The sequence below is a fragment of the Gavia stellata genome, chromosome 24 (genome assembly GCF_030936135.1).
Source record: "Gavia stellata isolate bGavSte3 chromosome 24, bGavSte3.hap2, whole genome shotgun sequence".
Taxonomy (NCBI): domain Eukaryota; kingdom Metazoa; phylum Chordata; class Aves; order Gaviiformes; family Gaviidae; genus Gavia; species Gavia stellata.
The window spans coordinates 2,200,883-2,221,515 of record NC_082617.1 but is presented as its reverse complement, the minus strand read 5'-3'; the positions used below and the strand labels follow the sequence as shown (position 1 = coordinate 2,221,515).

The following is a 20,633-nucleotide window of genomic DNA, read 5'->3' as shown; positions in this document are numbered from 1 at the left end:
GCAGAACAGTTAACGTACAAAGAGGCAAGTGGCTGATTGTCTTTTTATAGATGGGTCTGACGTAGGTGTTAAGCGTGAGGCTTTCTTTTTATCGTGTAGCTGGACTGCAGACTTTCTGTCCTTTTGAGCACAGTGTGGGGTGGTTTCTCCCTGAATGAGTTACAGCTTAAAGTGAAGACAAAGTGGGTTTGGTGGGCGGAAAGTTTTTCTGGCAAACCACAATTCCAGTGGAAGGTTTGACTGTTTCTTTCTTTTTCTTCTTTTTTTTTTTTTCCTTTCGAATGTAGCCCCTAGATCTTTGCAACCCAGCCCGGACTCTGCTTCTGTCAGAGGAGCTGCTGCTTCATGAGAGCAGAAGCAGGACTATACAGGTAAGACTCTTTCCATGCTATCTGAGCTTTCTAAACATGCTCTTCTGCAGTCTTACATAGTAGATTGAGAAGGGAAATGTTTTATTGTGCAGTACTTATATTAATATGATACTTGGCAAAGCTTGTAGTCAGTTTATCATGGGATAAAATAAATATCAAAACTCTTCTCTGCTAGAAATCAACTTTTTTCTTGTCTTCTTTCATGCTCACAAAGAAGAAACTGCGTATGGCAAATGCATGCCAGTCACAGCCCGGTGGTTGAGGCCACTGGCAGACTCAGAAAGAGGGAGTTTAAGAATATTTTGTGCCAGGTTAGAGAACTAGACGGAGAACTTGTTACAGGGGTTTTCAGAAATTTAGTTCCTCAACCAGGTCACATGTCTTATCCAAATTCCTCTCTTTTTTCTTACTTCAACTTCTTGTCTGCAATGCTATCGGAGGGCTGTTAAAAATCTGGGGAAACAACTGAGTTTTGGCTACACGCTGAACCTGTGTATGGGACAACTTTCAACATCCAAACTGGCATAGTTTGGACGTGTTGATTACATTTGCCGCTGGCTTCGCTTGCATCCAACTGTAAAGTCTGCAAAGCTCTGGAATTTGGGACAGAGGAAGCAGCAGCTGGGAGACCCCACTCACGAGTGCTGGAGGAAACTGCCATTTCTTTTGGGGCATTTTCAGAGAGTCTCACCACTGTACAGAATAATTTTGTTTCTAATTTAGTTGGAGTGAACAATGTGTCATCTTCACAGAGCCATAAAGGAATTTTTACTTGACTAATCTTAGTTTCTGCGTAACACCGTCTGGGTGGCCGACAGCAGAATCCCAGAGACACATCATATTGCTGGCCTGTACAAAACAGTACAAGATTGTGTTATGTTAAGTGACTCCTCTCTCTTTCTGGTTTTCAACATGTAATTCATGCCTTGCTTTGACTTGAATCTTTTTTTTTTTTCCCCTGCCAAAGTACATGAAAAATTTCATGATCCATTAGGAAACTTGGCACTGATTTGTAAATAAAACTTCCCCTGTCTGTCCTGCTGTTCTTTGCTGCTCAGGGTCTTCTGGGCACCTGCATGAATGAAAATCAGGCAAACACATGGCTGTGTAGCACAGCTGTGCTGTGATGGCTTGGAAATACGGTGGCCAGCCTGAAGTCAGGATGCTTCTCCTGGGTGGTTTGGAGTTGCTTGCTTTCAGGTCAGACTCAGAGGTCTGTAGTAGCAGCCAGATGTGGAATAATTATGAATAACTAATGCCGTTTGCAGCCTGGGTGGAGCATTTGTGTGTGTGTGTGTGTTCATATTTAGACGATGGAGAGCCTCAGGACAAGCATGTTTGGAGGAGGTGTGCTGCTCTGTCTCCAAATGGCCACGTTAGCCATTTCAGAGACCCAGCTGTGGGCAGGGTCAGAAGGAGGATGTCTCAGGGAAAGGACTCTGTTTGCTTACGATGCCCTAAGGATGAGCGTGAGGCTGGAAGAGGATTTCCCAGTTGGAGCTGCTGCCAGGAAAGGGCAGGATGCTGTATGCTGGCCAGGAACGTGAGACAGCGTTTGCGAATGATGGTGCCTTGAGGCCGTGATGTCTGTGGAAGCCTGGCAGAGGGCAAGGCAAGAGGTTGTGACTAAGCGTAGTGAAAAAATAGAAGCAGCGAATGGGAACAAGCATGTGGCAGTGTCTGCTTTGGAAGGCAGGAGTCTTTCCCTCGGCGTGAACCCAGGCATGGTGCTGAGCCCCGTATTGCTGGGAGCTGACAGCTGTAGGTAGCAACACCAGGACATCAGCCATGTCCCTGGGGAAGGGCTTTCTCACGTCTGCAGTGTGTCACAGGGTCACGGCAGGCTTTGCAGAGCTTCAAGGAATCAGTTCCAGTCTCTCTGGAAAGCCAGAGACTCCCCTTCTCCAGCGGAGCAAGAGTGTCTGCTTTGGTCCTGATGGGCTGTGAGAGAAGAGAACCTAGACTTCTGAAGCCAGCAAGACCTAAAATGGCCTGGACACAGCGGAGCTTCCCCTGGTACAGAAGGGCTCTGACTTCTCCTTTTGCTGGACTTGAGCTCGCTCCCCTCCAGCCTTCTCTGCTGCTTGAACAGAGGCTGTCTTGTTTCTGATCGGTCCTTTCATCCTTGCTTCATGTGGTTTTCCATTTTCTCACTGCTCTTCCTACCCAGCCTCTCAAACTGGACCACTACTCCTGTGGTTTGCAGGACTGTTTTCTGTATGTTATTCTGCTTTGGCTAAGTGGCTCAAGAGAAGAGGGCCCAGGTGCAGGGGCTGGAGATGGAGGTCTAGTTTAATTTTTTGTTCCAAAAACCCAGGATCTTTTCGCCTTGTCAGTTTTCACATCAGGTACTGCATCCTTGTCACTGAGCAAACTCTCTCCCATCTCCTGAAGGAGTCAACCTATCTCTCTGGAGGCTTGCCAGGATCTGTCCTTTCCCTGACCTTACCTCTGGGGCAATCCTTATCCAGGCCTTAATCACATCCTGTCTAGACTTTGTTGCAATTCCCGCTTTTATGGTCTTCTGAAATCCCTCTAGCCTGTGGAGTGCCAGAGGAACCAGCGTGATGCAGGCGATTGCGCACAAGGTGTTGAACATGGGCTTTGTCCTTGTCGGTCCGTCTCTAATGTACCTGGAGGCAACTTTCCAAAGCCCTGAGGTACCATCACAGCATGGGCTGTGCTCACCCCCTTCTCAGCTCTCTTTTCTGCCATCCCAGCAGGGTCTGCAGATCAGGATGGGCCTCCCTTGAACTCTGAAAGCCCCCAGGAGTCTGGAGGACATGGACCAGCATGCTCAGGTTTTATGCTCTTCTCTGCAGAGCAAGAGGCTTTTATCTCTCATCCCAACTGCTGCACTGCAAGTTCTCGGCGCTTCTGGCCTGGGACAGGGTTGCCAGCTCCCAGTTTCTGTGGGTGGCTGAGTTTGGCCAACACAGTGGGTTGAACAAAATCCTACTCCCTGGCACAGATGTTTCAAGATCTTGTTTTCAGCCTTTTTTAGACACTTTCATTTGGGTGAGAATAGCAGAAACCTGTACTTACCTCCTCCCTCCACCACACTAGTCCCACTTACTCTGTCCCTTCTTCACTGCCTCTTAATGTCCTTATTTTCCTCATTTTTTACATCATTTCCCCATCTGCACAGCCACTGCTTATGCTAGTGTTTGAGGGTAGGTGGGTGACCCCTTGACGTCTTCAGTGCCTACTCTCCTCTGATGTTCATGGTAGAAGAATATTTGATTCAGGTAAGCCAAGGAGGTTCAAGGTTGACAGCTAAAGCCTTCACCATGGATCTCCTTTTGGCAAGTGTGGTGGTGTGTCTTCATCAAAGTCTAGCTGAGTGTATAAACTCCTTCCTGAGTGTATAAATTCCTTGCCAATAATCTTGGCAGAAAAAAATGTGTGAGGCGGTAAAAGAGGGTAAATGCATTGTGGGCTAAAAGACTGCTGAGAAGTCTAGGAGAACATGCATTTGATATGGATACATGCAGAGGTAAAAATCCAGGAGCAAAGGAGCAAGTCATGCTTAGAGGGTTAGGGCTGTAGCATGGAAAGCAATGACTGAAAGGCTTTAGTGTATCACTGAAGAGTGGTAAAGTTTCCCTGACCTGGGAAGTTCATGCCCATCTCCGAAGTGCCATGCCTGTGTATGTCCGCCTGCCCCACCTGCAAAGCCTAGACCGCTTCTCTTTTTAGACCGAGGCTCACCTGACTGAGATGCTAATGTACAAAGCTGTGGTTTTTAATCATGTTCTCCTACTGCTCTGGTCCCTGTGAAAACTAAGTGAGTACCTGCCAGTGCAAAGCTGCAGCCAGGGAAGCTACGACTTCGAAGCATATGATCAGGGGAGCGCTGAATAGAAGTGACTCTGTGTGGGGAGCTGCATCATTCTTGGTCTGATGAGTCCAACAGTGATGTCTGCTTCGTAGAGGATGCTGAGAATTTGGATGGCCTCACAAGAGGGCTAGAAGGATAAATCAAGATCTGAAAAAATTGAGGAAGATTAAGAAAGCTTCATCCATTTAGCTCAACAGAATGAATGGGGACACATGAACGCTGCAGATACAACCCTCATACTGGTATCACTGGAGTTTCTCTTTGGGGTTGCACCCAATTCTTCTGGAGAAGAATCCAGTGCTGGTAAATAGAAAATGTGTGTGGCTCAGTCCTAGGGGTGGATACCTGTCTTAAGAGCTCCCCACCAAGGATTATAGGATTTCTCTAGCCAGCTGCAGGCAGCATTCTCTGGCCAGCGATGCAGATGATCATCCCCATGTTCTCCTTTGGCATCTGAAAGCTCTATCATAAAAGACCTGCCTCTGCTTCACTCTGCTTCCTCAGCTCCCTCTGTTTTGTGTTGGCTATGAGGCTTTTGCTAGAGAGAGAGAGAGGGAGATGTCTCAGAAAGCATCCACTGGCTCAGGCTTTTCCTGCCGAGCACTGGGACAAGCAGGCAGGGTTTGCACTGATCCATTTTGCCAGTGTCTCTGCTGATGTACTGCTGCAGTTGCAACGTGCAAACTCTTCCCTGGTGTAACCCAAGTGGTGGTGGCTCTCTGTGCATAGATGAGCAGAAGAGGACAGGGTTAGGAAGAGAGTTAACTATTCTTAAGCTTGAATGTGAAGGTACTTTGGCTGCAAGGCTTAATTTCTGGGCACCTTGTCATAATGTTTTTGTTACCATATTTTGCTTTACAAGGCGTGGTTATTGCTTCTCCTTCCTGCCATGGGGCTCTGTAGCAGTCCCAGTGTTGATCTCCTGTTCTCATCTTGGGGAAGCATGCTAACCCACTGCTTTCCACCTTCCCTCGTGGCTTTCGTTTTCTCTTGTTTTCTTTTAGGAAACACTTTAAACGTGCCCCTTCCTTCTGTAGCAATGTTTTTCCAGTTATATTCTGTAGTTAGTCAAATCTACCAGCAGAAGAGGCTTTGCTGTTTGCCGTGGTGCACACCCAGATGAACAGTGTCAGGCTCTACGAACATCTTTCCCACCCTGTATGATCTATTCACATCCCCCTAAAAGGTCTGTGTGACAGCTGCCGTGTGGCCTTGATCACCCTAGTAATAACAGAGGTGTGCCTATCTCTGTCTTCAGAGGAGTCCTTTCATCACATCAGTTGTTTTATTTCTGATTTTGGGGTAGGAAATTAGTTCTAGGAAATACACAAGGATACTCTGACTCTCCAAGGAGCAACTCTGGTGGATTCTGTGTCTTGCCTGGATGAATTCAAGCGCTGTGTTTCTTTTTTGTTTGCTCTTTTGCTTTTATGAGCCCTGTGATTTTTCATGGTAGATACCACATCTGTTTGCAAAGGGCTGTTAGAGACATGTTACAGCTTGGCAGTGGTGTGATGGCAACCCTAGGCAGAGCTCCAGATTACTCCCTCCAGCCCTCCCCTCTTCTACTTGCTGGCTGCTGCCTTAGGGTCACCCATGATTGGAGTTTCCCGTGCTCAGCTCTGCAGGTGGGGTAAGTGCTCTGCCCCGCAGAGCCGGTTCCAATCCCACCTCTGCGAGTAGGGTCCGCTGGAGCCCTGGACCTCACGGCTCTGGGGTGCTCTTTGGCAGGCTCTGGCTGTGTGCATGGAAGGGACACCCTCATTTTCTTCCCCAGCAACTTAGAGGGGCAGAGGGACCTCAATAAACCATTTTGTGTGGAGCTGCTCTAAAATCAAGTGTCTTCCTGGAAGCAGTGTCTAATAGAGATGCTCTTATGTAACCCACACAGGCTGCACTTTTGTCATCTCTACATCCTGAATTCCATCAGTCCCATCTGCCCGTAAAAGCACATTACCTGTAAATACTTTTGGTGTATTTCTGTTTCCATGATTCCCTGTTTAAATCTGCTTGACTTTGAAGTGATTTTTTTTTTCCTGCTGATCCTTCTAATCTTTTTTCTACCCTTTAAACTTCTGTGTGTATTAGGTCTTCATTTATTCCCCTCCATTTCCAGCATGACCACATGCTGATCATGCTTTTATCATCTCCTTTACTTTGCTGAGTTGCTATTCTCAAAATCCCTGAACATCTCTTCTTTGAGGCTGAGGGACCTGGGATGGCACCAGATGTGTCCCAGAACAGTGACCTTTTGGAACAAGATGGGCATGGGAGAAAGTTTATAGTGCAGTTCGTACTTCGTTATTCCTTGTATTAATAATAAGGTCAGAAGTAATGAAGAGGGTGAATGTGGGCACTAGGCCAACAGTGTGTTGAGAGCAGAGGAAGGGATTTTCCAAATAATACAGAGAAAAACAGACACTCCCTGGTTTCATTGTCAATTAAAGCTACGCCAGTAGCTTTGTGCTTATTCAGAATCCCACAAAAATGAATTTGCACAGCAAGGAGAAATCTTGTGGCAAAATCTTGATTTTGCTTTCAAAGCCAGATGCTGCTGCCCTGACGTGAGACTCGCCACCATGTGATAAACTGTTACCCAGCTTGTCCTCCTCCTGATGTGTGTCCGTTAGCCGCTGGGCATGGAGACAAACTGTACTGGCAGTGTGTCCCTGTAAACAGTGACTCAGTCCCTGTCCAGAGCAAAGTCACCTTTCAAAGGGTGACTTGGTGGTGGCAGCAGTGCCAGCTCCCGGTAAGCCCCTGGGATGCTGGGTTGTTCGCTGCTTTTGCAAAAGGGTTGCTAAAAGGCCACAAAACCTTTGTTGCTGTTGCTCAATGTTGCAAAGCAGCTTTCCCTTTGCTGTGGGAGGTTTTTGGGAGCATCCCAGGGAACGGTTAAAAGCAGCCACGTGCTCACATGCTGCGTCCTGTGCTGAGAGCAGTGCGTGGTTTGGCAGTATGCAGGAGGTCCAGCATCCAATATGCCCACTGGCATATTGCAGCTGCTTCCTGGCATCTTCTAAGTTTTGCTGCATGCTCCCAACTTCTGCTGGAGAGCAGGACAGGCTCCAGCCTCTGCTACTGGCATAGTGATTGCACCAAGCTACTCACCCCCAGTAGGCTTCTGGTTCAAGGATTTCCAGTACAGTGGAGAAGCTTATTCTTCTTATTTTAAAGATCACGCTAATCTGTACTAATTGAACGAGGGACCTCAGGCAAGAGCCAGAAGCAGAACAAAATTTACCTTTTGAGTTGTGAGCACGTACCACTGCTCCGGAGTAGCTCGCAGCTTCTAGGACACTTGAGTCACCACTCAAGCACAGAGCTGGGCAGACACTCGGTTCAGTGTTTGCTTTCCACCCGTCACCGTGGTTTAAAGGTGTCAAGTTCGTGCCCTGCAACTGCTGTCATGGGTTCTGCTGTTGTAAAAGCCAAACTTATTTTCTCAAACGGAGCGAAATGGAGCATGCAAAGACTGAGAACAGTGAGAAGTTGCTTCATGAGTGGTGATCAGGGAGATCACATTTGCTCTTAGGTTGCAGCTTCTACAGTGTGCTGGGATTAGTTGACAAGTCATTCCCTCCTCCCACTCCTCTGATTTATAACTTATGTAAATGGGAAGTGACACGAGAGGGCAGAGAGGGTGTGTTTGCATGGCGTTTAACTGTCGGGCAGGTTTATCCCTCTTGTCACGGGACTCCACAAGCCCGGGTAGGTGGCTGCCAAGCAGGGGGAGCCTCGTCTGAAGCTTGCTGGGAGCACCCTGAGGGGTGTAGCAGCCATCGGCCCCTTAGGGAAGGGGTGCCTGGGCTGCTTGTCACAGCTGGTGCGGTCTCCCAAGGGTAGAGGACCTTTCCAGGATGCTGTCTCAGTGCCAAGAGATGAATTCTTTATAGCTTCTTCTTTGCTGCTCTTGTGCTTCCAGGTGACCCTCTTTGTCTATTCCGACCTGCTGCTCTTCACCAAGGAGGACGAGCCTGGACGCTGCAACGTGCTGAGGAACCCTCTCTACCTGCAGAGTGTCAAGCTCCAGGAGGGTGAGTGTCTGCAGCAGCAGCTGGAGACGTTTGGGGCATTTTCTGGGCTGCTAGCTATAAAGGTTTCTGGCCAGCAGCAGGATAGCACCCCACTATCCCATTGCTTCCAGTATGTAACGGTACGATTCCACTGGTGCTGCCAGATCATCCTTCCTTGGGGTGCAGGGCCAGCATCACCCTTCCCATCCCTGCATTAACCCAGTCCCTGGGAGCTCCATCTCCTGGGACACCTCAGGAGCACTCAGGTAGCACCACTTCCCAGGGCTTTTTGGGTGCGTCTCTCAGGGATTTTGGGCTGGCATTCCCCAGGGTCTTGCTGTGCTGGGCTGTTCCCCTTGCTGGTGTTAAAATGCCTGCAGCGGGGGCTTGCCGAAGCTCAGAAAGGGAAGTGAAGTCTTGAGGTTTCCCCCATGGTGCCTCGAGAGAGATCAGAGGTTGCCTCCAAGGGAGTCTGGCTAAGCCGTACTGACCTTTACTTTGCTACTTCTCCCTTCAGCCGCCCACAGTTTTCCCCTGCGCTAGCATCCCTCCCCCGTGCACACCCCATTGGTGAGGAAAGAGCAAACCCTGGCCTTGGTGGGAGGCTGTGGACCATACTCTTAATCTCTTCTCCTTGGCTGGGCTTTCACGTCCAGGAAAGGGCTCAGGGAGGGCTTCTAGGGCAGGGGGATGACTTGAAATTTCAAGTTGAAATGCTGAGGCTGTATAAAAGAGGGTCAAAAGAGGAACGAATGAATTGCTCTACCACATCCTATTTGCTATGGTGGAGCCAATTCTTGGCCCTGGGCCCAGTCCCACCTTGTTCCTTCTTTGGTGCAGTCGCATTTTGGGTACGGGCTTGTTTTGTGTTGGTGTCGGCGTAGGGCCGGTGCCCTGGCTCCTCCTCAAGCCCAGGCAGCGGGTGTTGCTGGACTGGGATCCCACGTGGGAAATCATGATTAGATATAAGGAAAAGCTTTTCTATGGTGAGGTTGGTCAAATATTAAGTTACCTAGAGAGGTTGTGGGATCTCCATCCCTGGAGGTGTTCAGGACTCAACTGGGCATGGCCCTGAGCGCCCTGATCTGGGTGCTTTGGGCAGGGGCTTAGACTAGAGACCACCAGCGGGGCCCCTTCCAACCCAAATTACTCTGTAACTGTGTAAGCTGATGTCTTTATGCAGTCCCATGGCCCTGACCAAAAGGGATTAATCCAGATCTGGGCTGCTTCTCCAAAGGGATCATTTTCTGGATTAATGTTGCCACTTCCCATGACTTTCCCCAGCTGAGCTGTGAGCTCTGTGGATGAGCTGCGTCTCTCCACGTACCCCACGTTGTTATAAGCCTTGGTGCTGGGGATCTGCAATGCTGTGCCGGACACCACAGGTTGCCTGTCAGTTGTTATTTCCCATTTCCAACAACGTTTCTGCTACCAGATTAATTCACTGACCTATTTGGTGGGGGCAAAAACACAGTGAGGGAGATGGAGCGCCATGGCGCGAGCCATTTAGAAAAGCCATTGAAGCTTCGCTGGGGTTTGTTGAGTTTGTTCTCAGCACTGTATATTTCTAAGAAACGGACAAAAGAAATTGTTCCTCGTTGAAGTGCTTGTTGGTCAGCATCTGACCCTGGAGTACACGCACGTGCCGCCCCTGGCTGCTCTCAAAGGATGTCGAATAACCCCGCTCTTGTTCACTTCCTTGAAGAAATCAACTTCCCCGGTGCTGGTCCCGTCTTCGTGCATGACGGTCTGTTTGCAGCTCGGCACAGGAATGCACCTCCTAACAGGCAGAGCGGTTGGATTTCGCGAGTGGTTTTCTGCCACTTATTTCCTTGTTGCCATAATAACTTGGCTGGATCACATCTGGAATAGTTTAATAAGGCTCTCTGAAGGGGATGTTTGTCTCTGCAGTGCTGAACCGCCCCTCGTACGCCGGGAATCCAGCACAGTTGGTTTTCAGGCAGCTCACCCTCCTGGTTTGGGCAGGGCTGCTTCAAAGGCGGGTGGAACGAGCAAAAAGATGTCCGTCCCTTTTGGCAGGGATTTTCTGTTGGTCTTCTAAATAACTGAATGGCACATTAATAGGAACAGGCGTATTGCTGAGTATAACAATTGAGACATCTCCGGTACACTGAAGACCATTGTGATGTTTCCTGTTTCTGCTGCTCGCTGCCCTGTGCGAAAGCAAATCAGTATAATCTGCTTTACAATGCTCTGTCTTCCTGCTTTAGAAGCTGAGCACGGTTGATGAGCACCACACCAGCCAATTTTTCCAGTGCGACAGGGCTGGCTTCCTCACTAGATACTGTGGGAATTTCCACGTGAAGGTCGACGCCTCACTAGGATCCTGGCCCCCCTGAGTGGGTGTGCTCGGCTTTGGGACAGAGAAGAGCACTCCTGTTTTGCAGCTGGAATGAGGACACCCAGGCTGTGAGCCCCATCCCCAGCCGGGATCCTGCAAACAAGGACTTTTCACGTGCTGCTTTGCTGTCCATGGCATCCCAACCCGCTGTGTCTTACAGCAATCAGCTCCAAGATAGTCAGATGCCCAGAGTATCATTTATGGGGCTTCTCCCCGCTGCCCCAAGGGTGCTGGGAAGCCCCAGGGCTTGCACCCTGCCATACCTCCCTGGGGACATGTGCCACAGAGGGTGACAAGCTTGTCCCCTCTTGTGAGCCATGTTTGAAAGTGTACAACAGCCTTCCTCTCTCCCCACCCACCCGAGGCCCTGCAGCACTCTGCCCTGTGAGCTCCTCTTCGGGTGCCCGATGCAGTCCCATCGTATGTGAGGGGCTGGGGAGCAGCGTACCTGCCCTCACCGTGGGCATTGCCGTGGTCCCCTGGGCCATGCAAGGAGGCTGTGGAAAGGAGCATGACCATCTTCCCTCTTTTCCCATCTTTTTGACCTAATGCCTAGCATGCATCACCCAAATCCTGCAAGCAGCGCGTGTTTTCCTTGGGTTGCACAGGGAGGTGGGCAGAGCCAGGGCGGCGCTGAAAGCTGCTGTTGTGCCAGGAGCTGCGTAAACGCCTGCCCTGCGCGTCAGCATGGGTACGCAGGATGAGGCTTAGCCGGAGAGGGGGACGTGTCCCCACAAAACTCGCACCCTCCTCTTGTCTGTGCTGAGTGCACACAGCAGCCCAGCCCTGGGGCAGGGACGGTTCAAGTTACTCTGAAAGACAAGCCAGTCCCCATCACAACGCATCGGGAAGAAACTGAAATATCTTCAAGTGAGTTTTTTTTTTTCTCCTGCTTATTTTCTTTTAGCGTTTCACTGAATTTGGCTGAGAGTATGTGTTGTTCAGGTGCAGAGGTAGTGCCGTGCGGGCAACGGAGCCCCAGATTAGCCCGGGCGGCTGGCTGCCGCCTCCCCGGCGTGAGGTTGTGCCTCTCCCCTTGTCTTTCGTGGCCTCTGTGGTCCACGGTGCAGGGGTTGAGCAGTGCACATAGCACAGCTCTGGGGCAGAGCAGGCTCCGGCATGCCAGCCTGACCCTCTGGAGACTGGAAGAAACTCCAGCGGAAGAAATTCCGGCAAACCTGGTTTGTGCCGAAATCTGCGCTCGGGTCTGCCCTTCCTGGCTCTGCCATTGCTCTCCTGCTTCCCCTCGTGCTTCGCTGGGGATTGGCACTGGCTCAAGCCCAGCTGCTGGGCTGGGCGGCCAGTCTCTTACGTCCCATTTGTTTTCTCTCTAAAGGCAATTACTGGTAGAAACTGGGATTTAAGTGGTTCCTTAGCCTGGGCTGGCTCCCTGCTTTGTGTGTCCCAGAGGTGCTGGGCTACTTGGCCATGTGTGGCAGCGAGCCTCAGAGGAAAAAGGGGACAGGAGCTGCTGGCGGTGGAAGTTGCTAATGCCAAGATTCATAGCTCAACGGAGAGGAATTTGGGAGGGAACTTAATTCTGATGGTTTTGGGCTTTGTCAGGATCACTTATTATTGCAGAAGGAATAAACAGAGGCCCAAGAGAAGTGGGATCATTCCCAGGGCTGTTACACTCCAACGTCACCTTTCTTTGCTGAGGATGCATGTCTCCAGAGGGTGACTTGTTCCTCAGATCAGCTGGGAAAGCCGGGTTAAAGCTCCTGACGGAAAGTGGCTGGGACATGTTGGTCTTCTGCAGTCCGCTTTGCCAGACAGCCTGGAGAGCTTTGGTCATGGTGCAGGGAGGAGCAGAGAGCCCAGCTGAGAAGATGGAGTGTTTTTTGTACTGCTGACCACTTGGGAAACAGAAGCAGCAGAAGGGGATGGTGGACTTGTGGTGTGCCAGCAGCAGGCTCAGATCCTGCCTCCAAACCCTCCCTCAAGGGGAAAAGCACTGGCTGAGGACTCCCATTGGAGGCTTTGGCTTAGCAAGGAAAATGTTCCCCGACGGTCCTGCTGGGATTTACGGAAGAGGGTGCTGGGAGAGCTCACGCAGAGCCATGGAGAGTGGTGAATGGTTCTTCCATGGTGCAGAGATGGGACACAGGCTCCCAGCCAGGCCCATTCAGCATGTGCTCCCAGGGTCCAGCATTGCTCCCCTTCTGGAAGTGAGGATTTGAAAGGGCAGCACTGGATCCCTTTGGCTGGCAGCCCTGGGGCCAGGCTGCTTCCCTGACCCTCACATCACCCAGGGTGGAGCAGACTGAAGGTTAGGAAAACACACAAGAACTCATCATCCGAGAGGTCCACAGCAGCAGTCCTGGTGGTGCTGGGCTCCAGCAACCGCTGTGGCATGGTGTCCTGGCGTCCCCATAGTGATGTTACAGCCCATATCCTGCAGCGTGCATTAGAAGCTGGCAGCGGAGGCAAGCCTGCGATCCCCCAAAGGGCAGCTGGAAGAGACATCCAACGAATGGCTCCAGGTCATTGCACTTCTTCATGGGTTTCACATTGCCTATGGAGTGACTCAAGAGGCATCTGAGTCCCTCAGTGGGTCACAGCTCTTATCTTTTGACATTTGAGCTGCTGCCTGCGGCAGAAAAATTGCTTTCCTCTGGGGAACAGGGTGTTTCCACTGCTGTACAGAGCCTGTTCCCATCGTTAGCGCAGCTCAGGCTGTTGAAATGAAGCAGAACTTGCTCTGACACTGCTTTGAATAGGATCTGCAGCTGTGCCCAGACTGCAGATCTGATCTCATGGCAGAGATAATGTCATTAAAAGGGTTATGAAAGCTGCAGCCCAACGGTGCTGCATGCTACCAAGGGCAAAGCTGGTGCAGGGCACGCTGGTGCGAAGGAGTGAGCCAGCTCCAGGAGACGGGATGACCTGCTTCAGAGTTGAGGTGACCCTGTCCTGTGGCAGCTTCATGTCCTCCTGCGTGGTTGATGTATACCAGGAGCTGGCTTCCCTTGGGTCTGGGGGCACTTGTGTCTCACCAGCAGGGATCAAAGACCAGGGCAAATCTTCAGGAATGCCCTTTTTTTGGGGACAGGGAACACTAGGCCTGCAGGAACCAGCCTGATGGAGCAGCTGGAGCATAACACATTCCCTGGGATAGCTGGCAGCAAGATGGGGAGCTGAACTGGGCCGCTCCATGACTTCGCACGACATGGATTGCAATGTTGGTCATTGTGTTGCCTCCAGCACCATCTCCTTTCCCGAAGCTGTGGAAGTGCAAGTCCCTTGGCCAGGTCTCCTGAGTGGTGCCACGCTGGCAGGAGCTTGAGGAGTTTGCCCTCAGCCTGATGGATCAGGATGAGCTCTCCCTCTGCCCCATGTCAGCTGCTTGCCGTTGCCCTGGGATTCGGCTCCATCTCCTTGGAGAGGCACCGACCCCAACCACTGGCACTCATGGAGGCTGGAACAGACAGCACTAGACAGAGCTACCACCAGCCTTACCAAGGGCTTGGGGCAAGAAGCTGGGAATGAGCGAGGACGTAGGAACAGGAGCTGCTCTGGTTAGTCCTCCTGGGAGCAAAGCATCCCCAGAGGTAAGATGGGAGAGACCCGACCCTGGTGTGCCGGATGGCTGCGTGGGCACTGTGGGGTCTCCGCAGCCTCCGGGAAGGAATCGGGCTGCATGTGCCATGGCAGGTCAGGCAGAAGAGCCTATGCGTGGCCTCTGAATGAAACAAACCTTGTTCCAAAATGACAAACCCAAAGGAGAATCCGTGACAGTGCAGTGAGTCCATGCAAGATACCATGCAACGCAGCCTGCCCAGCGCATGGCCCTTGCAGATGCAGCATACATCACTCCCAGATCACAGCCTGGTACTGTAGGATGACAACAATAAATATTCATTAAATGCTGTCTCTTAGCCAATTCCTCTGCCAGTGTGTCTGCTTGCAGAAATGCAGTTGTAGCTTAATTTTGATCCTGGTTTTTTCTTCATTATAGGTTCAGAAGATCGGAAATTCTGCATCCTTTACCTTGCAGAGGTGAGTGTTGCTGTTTTCCAAATTAACTTTCTAGAGGGAGCTGAACACCTACTAACAACTCTGATCCTTTCTGCTGGGGCAAGGAGCACTGAATGCACTGATTTTAACTTCCTTTTTAATTAATTTGCCAGAGGTCTGGAAAGGAAGCATAATGACTGTAGCCAGAATATATTAGTAAGAAGCTGCTAAAAGGAATCTGTGAACGGGGAGGCTGGGCAGCACTGAGACAGGTTTGCTTTTCCCCTTCCCCCTGTGCGCAGTAGGTGGATCTTCCTCCATGCATCTCACTTCTAATTTATCTTGGGATTCTTTTGCCCGGGGGCAGATTTCCTTGCCAACTGTTTTGTCTTTATTTTTTAGGCATCTTGCTTTTCTTGTCTTCAAGCAGCCAGGTTTGAAGCCCTCAAATAAAATAAGGAAGCTCAATCTAAAAGACGTATAGTCACAGCTCTAAAAACGCGTGTGGCTGGTACATGGCTAAATGCTCTAATCAGATTTGCAATCACTCAGGCGTTGGCACAGTTACGTTGGTGTGGTGAAGCAGCCAAGGAGACTACAAAATTGGTTCACAGTGACTGGACCTAGCTAATCATTGCATGCTGTGGCTTTTTTTGCTTTTCAAGTGACTCTACTGTCTTCCTGGTTTCAAGGACTTGTATTTTCAGGGGTGGAAATTTGGATCTGGGAAAGATCCCCAGGGCGTAGAGCAGAAAGGCAAACACTGCTCAGCGGCGCAGTGAAATAATAAGCTATTGTGAAAGTCGGATGAAAACGTTCAGAATGAAAGTTGTTCACCTTGAGTGGCTGGGATTTGGGCCAAAGCATGACTTGCTGTGTAACGACGGGCTGACGAGTTCTCTCTCGTGTTTCCCTCTTGTTCCTTCCTTGTCTCCTCTATTTCTTCCTGGGGCGGTCGGGCAGGCGCTGCCTCCTCGGGGGGTTTGCTCAGTGCGTGCCCCAGTATAACGTCAGACTTGCGTGCTGTCTCCCTATCCAGCTAATCCTGTGCTGTGACTCAGAAAGGCTGCGATGGGTGTTCGTCAGCGACATCCCGGCAGCGGGCTGAGGCACTCCCGCATTTTCTTGTACGTTGGTGCAAAAATGCGCTTGGAGCCTGGCATTTAGTTTAGAAGCTTTGGGCCCCTAAGTAAAAGTGACTGAAAGAGAACTGGCAGCGTTTCATGAGGGAGGGGAGGACTCGTCTTTGTCAAGTTGGAATGAAGTGCTTGGCTTTTTTCTGATGGATTTAAATGGCTCTCACAGCTCTGGTGACTGAGATCTGTGGCATCCGTGGCAGTTGGAGTGTAGTAGTTGTATAGAAAACGTGAAACATTTGCTTTCCTACATGCATGCTCCCCCACAGAGGACAGTAGGTCTGGACAGGCCGTGATTATGGGATTCTGCAAACCCCTTCTTCTTCCCCCTGTCTGCCTGAGGTGTTTCGGAGCAGGCTGCAAGTGGAGTGGGAGCTTCCCAACCCGCGGTGACCAGCAGGTCTGCCACATGCCCGTACCCCAGGAGTGGCTGCTCACACCCTGCGCTGTGCAGGTCCACAGCTTTCAGGTGACATCGGGGCAGCCCCTGGCTCAAAGACGGCATCCTGCTGAGCGGGACATTCCCTCCTGGACTGCATGGGATTGCTTTGAGGCTGGTGGTCTGCACTGAGCTAGGGAGATCAGGCTGACGTGAGATCTGCCTGCAGGTAGGTGGGGAGGTGATTCTCCAGCTGTGTGGTTTAGCTGGGTCTTTCCTGCAAGGAAGGGAGAAGGTGGCTTTTATGTGTCCACCATGAGTGCGCAGCACGGATAGAAACAGCCGGCTTCCAGGTTAAAGGAACAGTGCACTCCCAGATGTAAGTCTCGCCAGACTCTTCAGCAATGGGCAGTTTTGGTTCAAAAGGGGAAGCTGAGGCACAGAGAGGGGGACGTGCCTGTGAGTCAGCAGCGAGCCAGGGGAGGACGGTGCCCTCCTGACTTCCCCACGGCTGCTCTTCTGGGAAACAGTGACCCGCAATCCCGAGAGCCGCGACAGGCGGGTGACCAGGCTGCAAGGACATGGGCTGGTGGTTAAAGCATGACAGCAGAAACCTCTCGCTTTTGCAGTGCGGGGGTTGTGTGTCTCGATGAACTGTCCTCGGTGGAAGTAGACCTCAGGCGAACAGAGACTTCTTAAATGATGGGATGCTGTCTTGGGAGCCAGCCTGCGAGCTTTTAAGCATCTTCTTCCTGCAGGGAAGCTAAGAAGAGAGTCACCCTCAGGTCATCCCTCTTTTCTTCTTTGCATTCGCTTTTCAGGAGCAAAGCTTTGGTTACAGGATTGTGGGGGTGTCACCAGGAGGTTTTAAGTCTTGGCAGCCCGTGGGAGGGAGGGGACGGTCCCCCTCAAAAGCATTCCTGCAGGCTGGCTGCACACAGAGGCATTGCGTGGGCCTCGACTGGTGGGAGCATCAGTTTGTGGTGTTAAGGTTATTTTTGCAGGGGAGTGGATGCAAGGCATGGCTTGCTGTCACGTGAAAGCTGGGATTTGGGCCCAGTGAAGTGGCACTCTCATGTTGCAGAGGCACATGGGGCTGGGGTGGGGGTCTCCGGGCCAGCCCAGCGTGGCTCTCCCCATTGCCTGATGGACGTGGTGTCCACTGGGTGCCACGCTCCAGGCTGCGTGACCTCGTTTTGCCCTGGTGCAAAGCTCAGCCTCCTTCCCGATTGTGGGAATGAGATGGTTTCCCTCTGCAAGGATGGCTTCCCACAAAGAGGGCCTGGCTCTGCATTGGGGCCACGCTCAGGCTGCCAGGAAGGAGGTGCTCAGGGTGGAAGGAGGCTCGAGAGGGCACCCCTGGCAGGGTGCTGGCCCTGGCCCACTCCTGGCACCCTCGGGGTCCCAGCGATGTGGTGCAGCAGTGCCCCGTGGCTGGGTCCTGCTGGCAGGCACAGCTGTCCCACTGTCCTCCCCTGCCACTGCTTGTGGCAGCTAGAAACCTTTGTATAAGGATGCGTAAGGGAAGGATGCTAGTGTGGATGTGGCTTTTTTGTCCCATGGCACCCTGAGGGGTCTCTCCCCCTCCCGATCTGCTCCTGTCCTGCTCTTTGCAGCAAGTGCTCCGTCCCTGGGCTTGCCAGCAGCGCCTTTTGCTGGCTCAGGGAGCCTTTTGCTGGCTCAGCTCTGCCGGCTGGTCCTCTCCAGGGTGGAGGTGATGGGTCTGGGGGGTTTGGTGGTGGTCATTATCTGAGCTCTTCTGTTGCCATGATGTGGGCAGAAACATCCGTTGCACTGCCATGGCGGCGTCTGGGAGGTTGGTAGAAGCTCTCGTACTGCTGTTTCTTACCCACAAATCATTTGCAACGAGCAGTAATGTATTTAGTGCTGCTGTGAGTTGAAAGGGAGCCCACGGGGCCGGGCTGACTTTGCATTTGCTGCGGGAATAGCTCTTTGCCGAGGCCTTGAGCTGCTGTCTCCTGCTCCTTCTCATCTGGAAGGTTTGTGAGTAATGTTCTGACCCATAAGGTCGCATTTTTGCATTCGGATCTGGCGCGATCCAAAATAAAAGTATGTTTCAATGTCTGCGAGTTGCTTAATTTATTTCAAACCAGAAAGAAAATTCCAACCATCAGGGAAACTGGAGTGTCATAAAAAAGCTGCTGCTAGTCATCCTGTCTGATCGTGTGTAAATAAATCACTCCAGGGAGTTTAAATCCTATGCATAGTCAGATGGCAAACAGTAATCTTTATAGCCTGGTGTAGGTTACAGCAGAAGGGGTCTTTATTTTACAGGCTTTTCAGCATGTGAATTGCAGTGCTTGGAGGTCCCGAGTGCAGGTGGCCCCGATCCTGGTGGGGCATGTGGCTAGGGAAGGGCTAAATATAGGTAGGTGTTGGAAAGAATGCAGAAATAGAGGAAGATTCTCCACTGAGCTGTCCATTCTTGGTGGTTTTGTTTCTCGTGGTGGTCATGGGGTAGCTGTGATAGTCCCAGCACATGAGCAAGCCAGGATTTTGGCAGTGAAGGTGGTACCTTTTGATCTGAGGAATACTGTGTATACCTGGAAGCTTGTCTAATTTTTCTGTTTTCCAACTGCTATGTGAAAAGTACTACCAATGCATGCAAACCTGGTCTAGCGTATGTTTCATTTCAGTATTTTAAATCCGAATGAAACAGTTTAAAGTCAGTTAAGCAGACCCCACCTATGAAAAGCTTTGGGCTGATTCAGTGTGGACCTGCATTTCTGCACCCTAGAGAATTTGGAGTGTGGGAGTTTGGCCCCGTTTCCCCCCTGCCGCATGCCATTCCCTGCAGGGCACATACACGTCCTATGATGCCATGTGTAAAACCTGTCAGAAGAAAACATTTACTGTGTGGCGGGAATCGGCAGCCTAACAGGGAGCCAGTCCAGAGACGTCAATGTGGTCCAGGGCTGTATTCACACCCTTCCCTGCTCCGGAAATATCCTACTGATAGGAAACTGCAGATCAGTGTTTTATTGCATTGTTAGAAGTTTTTGATTTGAACCCAACGTATTCAGACCGAATTGACTTAAAATCAAGTAGCTCAGTAAGTTTTTCATTTGAAAAGCACTAGCAAAATTGATCTTTTTCTCTGGAAGTTTTCATCTGCAGACACCGGAGCTTCTCTTGGGAAACTGCTCCAACAGAAAATCTTTCCAGTAGCAACTTCATGGCCTGCTGCGATGAGCATGCTTATGGACCTGAGCAAATCAATCCTGCGAATCTATGCTTGATCTTGTTTTGCCTTGGAGATGCGCATCCTGATTCTGCACCAGAGATCCTCTAGACAAGTGTCAGAGAAATGATGCTGTCCCCCCTTGTCCTCCCTTCCCCGTGCCCTGGCTCTCTGCGGACACACCCCTGCATGCATAGGGTCCTCTGTGGGCACTGTTCCTCTTTGCATCCTCGAGATGTATCCCAGCTGCTGGCGAGGGTACGCTGTGAACAAATGCTCTTTAAACTGGACCACAACTGTAGTGAGGGGCAATAATGCAGCTTGTGTAAATGTGCTTGACTCCACAGTCTTCACTGGAGATGCCCCAGCTTGGTCCATAGGAGAATTAATTTCCCAAAGTGTTCTTTGTTACTCCCAGGACTGAGCATGACTAATTTAATGCCCTTAGGGATGTGGCATTGCCCATTTCTGTCCCGCAGGGAAAGAGCAAGGAGAACCGAGGTTTCCATCTCCATACAGGGAATCTGAATGCTGGAGAAGCAGTTTACTGATGGTACAGAGGACTTTAAGGCTCAGGGACATGCTGTGACATGGCAGATATTGTACACCTGGGTAATTTTGAAGTCAGCTGTTCTAGATATGTCATCAGAAGAGTCGCAAGGAGCTTTTTTGGGCACTGTCCTGGCAGATCTAGAGGACACTTTAGGCAGATGGTTTGGTCATAGGGAAAAGGGCAAAAGAGCTGGCCAGGGGGTGACATCAAACCTATGCAACCAAGTGAACAGCTAAGGTGAATTTGTTTAGTAAAGAACTTAAAAGTAATTACTAATGGAAGAGAGATAAAGCATGCAGATGGAGCACAACTAGAGCAGACATCCTCACAGGCACTTGGCTTGATATGACACAACACTTGGCCTGAAAACCTAGAAAGACAGGAAATTGCTGTGGTGCTTAATAAATAGTTAAAAACTCTGGTCTGAAACCTCAACATCATCATCTGTGAGCATTGCTCTGCCAGGGAGGGCTTGGGAAGCCTGGCTCTTGCTTAATTGCAAACAATCATCGTTGACATGGTGGAAAACAGCAAATCATGCCTGATAAAGTGTGCATATGACTCGAAATTTGAGGAAGTAGGAGATGATAAGGAGGATAGTTCAGTGGTAGAGCAGTGGGGGTTAGTTGGTAAGGTGGGTGGAAGCTGATTATGTGTTTTCATGTGATTATGGGGAAAAGAGGACAGTACACACAGGTCTGTGAGGGTCAGAAGTGACCGATAAAAGCTTGTTGGGGGAAGGATAATCAGTAGCCATGAGCTCCTGCAGCAGAAAGACGGCATCAGTAATGATAAAAGTTTGGGATTCAGTCAACT

General features: G+C 50.7%; 1 protein-coding gene across 4 annotated transcripts in view; it reads left to right on the top strand.

Moving 5' to 3' along the window:
* Positions 1-20,633, top strand: part of RGS3 (regulator of G protein signaling 3) — an 86,749-nt gene that overhangs the window by 32,655 nt on the left and 33,461 nt on the right. For 3 of the 4 annotated variants that reach the window (XM_059828668.1, XM_059828669.1, XM_059828670.1), the window contains 3 exons: positions 288-371; positions 8,138-8,249; positions 14,549-14,589. In XM_059828668.1, coding sequence (XP_059684651.1) covers positions 288-371; positions 8,138-8,249; positions 14,549-14,589 — 237 coding nt within the window. Of the gene's footprint in view, positions 1-287; positions 372-8,137; positions 8,256-14,548; positions 14,590-20,633 lie in introns of all 4 variants that reach the window. The other variant, XM_059828671.1, reaches the window with a different exon arrangement.